This window comes from Populus nigra, chromosome 17 (genome assembly GCF_951802175.1).
Source record: "Populus nigra chromosome 17, ddPopNigr1.1, whole genome shotgun sequence".
NCBI lineage: Eukaryota > Viridiplantae > Streptophyta > Magnoliopsida > Malpighiales > Salicaceae > Populus > Populus nigra.
The window spans coordinates 10,360,128-10,367,977 of NC_084868.1; the positions used below are offsets into that span (position 1 = coordinate 10,360,128).

Below are 7,850 nucleotides of genomic sequence, written 5' to 3' on the forward strand. Positions count from 1 at the left end.
ACTATCAAAAGTATATAATTCCACTGATGTCATAAGTAAAAATGCTAAGAGTGATATGTAGATTTACTTACCATAAAAGCGTGCAATTTTTTTTTCCCCCCACTTTATTCATTGGTATTTCTATCGATGAATATAACATAACACCGATAAAAAACTGTATATAATTCTATCAGTAATATTTTTTCATTTGCTAATATTCTTCTCGGTAAATTTAACATATAACCATTAAACAGACCATTTATAATTCTATCGGTAAGTAAATACTGAAAGTGATATTTATAGTAATTATTTTTGAACTTTCTAAAATATACCGATAGACTTAGTCTGCCAGTAACCCTGTCAGTAATAATTTAATTTTTTTAATCTATTAAACAAAAATAAAAAATAATTAAATTAAATTAATATAAAAATTAAATATTTATAAATATTTATAAGTTTAAATACAATTAATCTAGAATAGAAGCGCTGAAGGAGGATGAAGAGGCAGGTATTTGTCGGGACCATGGGACAAATAAGAGGGAATACACACACACACACACAACAAAGGATGAAGAATAAATAAGGAATGTAGAGAGCACGGTTGCTTGTCAAATCATAAATTAAATATTATAGATGAATTTATTGACATATTGAAATAAATCTAACGGTAATTTTATCTATAAAAATGACACGCTATCGTATTTTTTTGTTTTTTTTCATTCATTCTTTTCTCATTATAATTCCTTCAGTATATACCGAGAGAATATTTTTATTGGTGTTTACCGATTAATACTGTGAGGGTATATTCAACTAGAAAAATTCACCGTAATTTATAGACAAAAAAATTTCATTGATATTTCTGTTTGTATGTGTTAATTTTCTGGTAGTGGTTGATTTATTATTGAAGGGATCAATTAAATTCATTTTTTGTTCCAATCACTGTTGTGATTTTAATATCTACATTTCTAAACTAATAATCTCTGATATAAACTACATATTTTGTGTCTTTGATGTTTTTTTTTTTTGCTTCAACTTGCCTTTAAATTAATTGTTACTTGCAAAAATATTAAATTAATAATTTTTATATGTTTATCAATAGTTTTTATGTAGTATAATAAAAGTAAAAAAAGTAAAAATAATCTAATATATTTTTAATTAAAAAACTCGGTGCATTAACAACGACAAGGATAAACCAACCACACACATGAATGACAAAACTTCATCAAATTTAGGGTTCACAATCACACCATAAATGTTGTGTTGTATGATGATATTTTGTCGATGAAAATAGAAAGGACGGCTCTTTGATTTGCTCTTCACACGGAATTTGACTGCCGAAAACAAAATACCATATGCAGTTCTTCAATTTTTTCAAAAGTTCAATATTATAGCCTCCTTTTTAGACACCTTCGTTCCTCATTGGCTCCTCCTTCGCTTCCTCCTTCATTCTCTCTCTCTCTCTCTCTCTCTCTCTCTCTCTCTCACACACACACACACACGCGCGCGCACGCACGCAATCATTCTCTCTATTCCCTGGTATGCCGATTAATATAAACGCAAATAAGTACACGTCCCTAGAAACATCCTTTAGCATAACTAGAAAAACCTCTCTCTCTGTCTTTCAAATTTAGCAACGTAAACACCCCCAGAAACACCTTCACAGCATAACCATTACGACAACGTAGAAACCAACTTGTGTTTTCTCTCTCTCTCTACAAATACATGAACTGCTCTCTTTTCTCCGTTCAAAACTGGGTTTTAGTTCAACACTTTTACAACCCAGAAAAGGAAGAACCTTTGGAAAAACACAAAAGAAGTAAATAAAGTACTGGGGTTTGCTCAGAAACTTTGTTCACTAAAAAAAAATTCTTTCTTTCTCTTGTTTTAGTCGTTGAGTTTTTTATAAATCCAAAAAAGATCATACAAGCTTTACATTTGAGAATAGTACGTTGGCAATGGTGCACTCCTATAGATATCATCAGTTAAAAAAAGGTGATCGTCAACATGTTGAAGAAGAGGAGGTGCTGTTGTCATCTTTGATGTGTGCAGCAAGCTCGGGTTATTTCAATAGGACAAGGCCCAAGCTTTTCACTCTTGTCATTCTTTCTCTTCTCTCTTGCTGTCTTATTTTATCTCCTCCCTTGTTTTGCTCTTCCTCTACTTCCTCTCTTTCGTGTAAGCTCCTCTCTCTCATGGTTTTGGCTATTTTTTTATCTGCTTCCTTTTTTTTTTCTTTTCTTCTTCTTTGCATTTGCTGATGTTTGTCTGGTTTTTGCAGATTCTTTTGATGTAGAAAGTGATGGGGTTGCTACTAATGTAAATGCAAAAGCTTATTTGTGCTCTTCGATTTCTAATGGTTAGTACTCTCTTTTTTCTTTTCTTTTTTGTGGTGTTCTATTCTTTTTGCTTTTGTGGTGTTCTATTCTTTTTGCCTTTCTTCCTCTATTTCTTTTTTAAAAAGTTCTATTGAATCAAACAGTATTAGGTATTAACAGCCTTGACGTTTACTGCTTTCTGATATTTAGAATTTCCTTGGGCTACGTAATTACGTAACCAAGAAAGTTAGGGAGAATTAATGATGGAACTGATTTTTTCTTTTTTCTTCTTTTGGAGTTTTAAGTGGTTACTCAATCACGGTGAGTGAATGATGTAGTTTCTGTAACAAAAAAAGTAGACACAAAATTACTGGGTTAAAGTCTCTTTCTTTCCTTGTTTTTATTTTGTGAAGTTTGCTCAAATGGGAGGCTCGTATAGTAATATGAATTGTTGTTTTACTGTTAATTTCCCCAAAGTTTTTACATATTTTTTTGTGGTAAATTCAGGAACCATATGTTGTGACCGAAGCAGTATGCGTTCTGATGTCTGTGTTATGAAAGGAGATGTAAGAACACATTCTGCCTCTTCTTCGATCTTCCTCTTCACCTCAAGAAATAACAATTCTGTGATGAACAAGGTTTCGAGTTTAGTTGATAAAGATGAGGAACTCCATCATGAAAAGATCAAACCATACACTCGAAAATGGGAAACGAGTGTGATGGACTCAATTGATGAATTAGGCCTTATTGCAAAGACAGAGAATTCTAGAATTAACCATCATTGCGATGTCATGCATGATGTACCGGCAGTGTTCTTTTCGACTGGAGGCTACACCGGTAATGTTTATCATGAATTCAATGATGGGATTTTGCCTTTGTACATTACATCACAGCATTTCAAGAAGAAGGTTGTGTTTGTTATTCTTGATTATCATAATTGGTGGATCATGAAGTATGGAAACATTCTTTCACTTCTTTCGGATTATCCTGCCATTGATTTTAGTGGAGACAAGAAAACCCATTGCTTTCCTGAAGCTATTGCTGGTCTTAGAATCCATGATGAGCTCACAGTGGATCCTTCACTGATGCAGGAGAATAAAAGCATTATTGATTTTCGCAATTTTCTAGACCGAGCTTACTGGCCTCGAATTAAAAGTATGATTAAAGGAGAAGAACGAGGAGCTCAAAAAAAACTTGAACTGAAAGCTCATTCATCAAAAAAAAACCTAAAGCAAGTGCATGAAGCCACCTTGAAGAAACCTAAACTGGTAATTTTATCTCGAAATGGATCTAGAGCTATAACTAATGAGAATTTATTGGTGAAGATGGCTGAAGAAATAGGATTTCGAGTTGAAGTGATGAGGCCTGAACCAACGACAGAACTGGCCAGGATATATCGCGCACTTAATTCAAGTGAAGTTATGATTGGTGTCCATGGTGCTGCCATGACTCATTTTCTGTTTATGAAGCCTGGCTCTGTTTTTATCCAAGTTATTCCTCTAGGAACAGAATGGGCAGCCGATGCTTATTATGGTGAGCCTGCAAGGAAGCTTGGTTTAAAGTATATTGGCTACCAAATTCTTCCAAGAGAGAGTTCATTGTATGACAAATACGATAAGAATGATCCTGTTCTTCGAGATCCCAGAAGCGTGTCTGACAAAGGATGGCAATACACAAAGTCGATCTATCTTGATAACCAAAATGTGAGGCTCAATCTTGGAAGATTTCAGAGGAGGTTACTTCGTGCTTATCGTTACTCTATCGCAAAAGTGAATAGTAGATATCATCTCCAATCACAGTAATATTTAGTGACTGCATGAAGATATATTATGTGATTCATCTTTGTGCATTAGAATGAAGGCACAAAAGGGCAACTAGGCGTGCATATGTTTGTATAGACTATAGATTTCTTGCATAAGTCCTCAGTACGTATATTAAGCACACAATACCAATAAGCTTATGTGTAAATCACACAATGTTTGGAGTATTTTAACTGGGCTAATATTTCTTCTTTAGTTCAGTTTCAGTGTCTCTAGATTGGTTTTCTCAGCTTCTGCTACTTCATGCCTTTTTCTTCTCTTTTCCCAGTCCGGTAAAGACATGAAGCTTAATTTTGACGCCCGCGCGCTGCGTTCGACCATGTGCAGTAGGTTTATCATCACCACTACAATACGTTCTTTCTGAGCAAAGTAAGCTGAAAAATAAATAAAATTCAAATGGTGAAGATTAATTTGTATTGCAATTGACAATGATTTGGTTAAATTTCCATAGAACTTGAGATTTTCAAGTGTGACTCGTATTCAAATGGTGAAGATTAATTTGTATTGCAATTGACATTGATTTGGTTAAATTTCCATAGAACTTGAGATTTTCAAGTGTGACTCGTATTTACTCAATGATAACATGTGATCACATGATAAGGTTCTCCATTATTTCATCAATCTTAGCTCACAAGGAACAACACCCACATTCGGGTTACTGCAGAAACAAGTATCTATTATTCAACTGTTTGACCATGAGAGTTGAGAAAGTAGAACGCTTAACCAATTAATTAGTTAGTCTAACCTTTTCTACTTATCTATGTAGGGTAGTGTACAATAATTAATATAGAGATTACAACACACAATTAATCTATATACATGATAAATAGAATTACTGTAATATATACCCTATAAAATAGCAATTCCTATAATACACCCTCTAAGGATGGGGTTTAACCCAAAACTTGAATCGAAAATGATTACAAGAAGTGGTGAAAAGTGGCTTGGTAAAAATATCTGCAAGTTGATCCTTAGAGAAAATGAAGTGAATTTGAATGTCTTTCTTTGCAACTTTATCGTGTACAAAACGATATTCAACCTCCACATGTTTAGTACGAGCATGAAAAATAGAATAGACAGATAAATAAGTGGCACTCAAATTATCACACTAAAGCATAGGCAGAGAAGTAGGAGTAATCTGCAGATTTGTCAATAAAATATTGAAGCCATAGGACCTCAGAAGCCCCGTCAGCTAAAACCTTATACTCAGCCTCAATAAAAAATCAAGCAACTATACGTTGTTTGCTTGATTTCCAAGAAATTGATGTATATCTAAAATAGACAAGATAACCACCCGTTGACTTACAATCATCAACATTATCAGCCTAAACAACATCTATAAACAATGTAAAGTAAATAAAGAATTACAGGTGATATGTAAGCCAAAAGAAATTGTACCTTTCAGATAACGCAGAATGCATTTAACGACAACCCAATACGCATCTGTAAGAACATGCATAAACTAACATACTTTGTTCACAAAAAAAAAAGTTGGTCTCGTAAATACGATATATTAAAGAGCACCAATAATTTGACGAAACCATGTAGGATCAAAACACATGCAATCGTACATCATAGCAAGTTTGGTGGCAAAAATAGGAGTATCGACTAGTTTGCAGGAAAACATATCTACTCGATGAATAGGAGCAAGACCCTAAATATCATTAAAAATTAAATCAATTGAAGCATAAGTTTTATGGCCCGTAGGTCCCAATGATAAACGCGATGACTTTTCTAGTGGACATACTTAACACTGGAAATTAAATCGTCTAGAATTACACGCAATTTTATTTGTTGACACAAAAAAAATTGAAAACACGGGAGGTAGGATGACCTAATTATCGATGCCAAATATCAGTAAAAGTAGATACACTAGAAGACTAATAAACCTGCGGAATTGACGTAGCGAAAGACTTAGACAAAATATAGAGACCATATTTACTCTGACTAAAAAGGAGCGCTGCTTTGTTGGTGAGATCCTTGACATAAAAAAAGAGTGGAATTAAAAAGATATATGATTTTCAAGATAAAATTTTTGAACAGAAAGCAATAGTTTCTTTGTTTTTTTTTTTTTAATATGGGCCACATGTAGAACATTAGATAAAGTAAAGGTGTGCTTAGGTGTATGTAACATAATATGTCTAATATTGGATATTGAAAGTCCTTTACCATCACCAACATGCAAGTGATCATTACCAAGATATGGCTCAAACCCAGTCATATTCAAAAGATTAGGTGTGACGTGTTGATTCACACAAGTGTCTAGAAACCAATCCACAGAGCTAGCGTTGGAAGCATTACTGAGAGCAAGGTTAACATTAGGCTACTGTTTGTGACTCATATGTTATGAACATTATGGCATCGAGTGACAAAAAGAAACACAAAGTTAATACCTAAGATTCTGCCCAAATAAGTGTGGATTGGACCACTGTTGAGAGCTGTTAAAATGACTGCCTTGATGTTAATTGTCATTGTTATACCCATTAAAACCATGGTAACCAAAACCTGTGTTGTTGTTGTTTTGGTTGTTATACCAACTACACCACGAAATCTCCCCTTACCAAAGTGAGAGTTGAAGCTTTTATGAGATGAACCAGAGTGTTGGCCCTGTGCAACAAAGGTTGATGGAGGTTAGGCTGGCACCGGCAATAGAAGAGTAGTTATAACAACAGTTATGGATTGGAGGGAATTGTTGTGAAAAAACAGATTCGTAAGAAAATGACTATGAAGATTTATATATGAAAAGGGTTTAGCCTTGGTGTAGAGACTAGTCATCATGTCTCTGAACTCACCTTGAAGTCTATGGAACACATATAAATTGAAGTTTGACAGTGAAAAAGGCCAATCATCTACTGATAAACCATCACATAAGGCCTTCACTTTTTGCTGATATATGGTAACTAAATCATCACCTTAATAAAGATCTTGAAAGAAACTATGAAGTTGCATAATACGAGAGTTGGACGGAGAAACAAGTGCTTACTCAAAAGTACGCCAAACACAGTGTGAGGTTTGATAATCTACAAAAAGATATAGCACATCAATAAAAAGAAAAGAAAATAATACACTCAAAAGAAGGTGGTTATGTTGTTTCCAATGAACAAAAGAGGGATTAACTCGAAGAAAAGAGTCATCGATAGTAGTTATGTGAGAAAAGAGATATATCAAAGAACTATCAACAAATTGGAAAACACCTTGTCCAAGTAAATATAACTTCATCTGCATTCACCAATAAAGATAATTGGTGTTCGTGATCTTTACAGAGATAACATGTTAAGTGTTAGGGAAAGGAATAATTGCTGTAAATGAAGAGTTTAAAACAGTATCAATACATAAAATCATTAGAACAAATCAAGTATATACAATTTATAACTATGTTTTATATATATATATATATATATATATAATTCATCCACTCATATTTTTGTATCTTTTATAGTACTTTATTCTTAGTATTTTATACATGTTTTATGTTTTAGAATAATTTACTTAATTTGTTTTGAGCTTAACAGTTTTATGGAGACACAAAGTGTAAAAACGAGCTAAGATGAAAAATCATACTTTGATATTACTTGACACTAAAGGAGCTATGATTGCAAATGTATCCATAACAAAGAATAGAATGTTCTTGCTAAACATAGAGATGAATGTGTCTAAATGCCTAAATAAATGTGTGAAGGATGAGACTTGGCTTTAACATATGAGACTTGAGCATGTAAACTTTAATAACTTGAAG

General features: G+C 33.4%; 1 protein-coding gene across 1 annotated transcript; it reads left to right on the forward strand.

Annotated features, from left to right (window-relative positions):
• The first annotated feature begins 1,475 nt into the window (after positions 1-1,475).
• LOC133677143 (xylan glycosyltransferase MUCI21-like) lies at positions 1,476-4,314 on the forward strand. The gene is made up of 3 exons (XM_062098985.1): positions 1,476-2,154; positions 2,258-2,335; positions 2,802-4,314. Exons 1-3 carry the CDS (start codon positions 1,935-1,937, stop codon positions 4,094-4,096), a joined length of 1,593 nt encoding a protein of 530 aa, XP_061954969.1. The 5' UTR covers positions 1,476-1,934; the 3' UTR covers positions 4,097-4,314.
• The last annotated feature ends 3,536 nt before the right edge of the window (positions 4,315-7,850 follow it).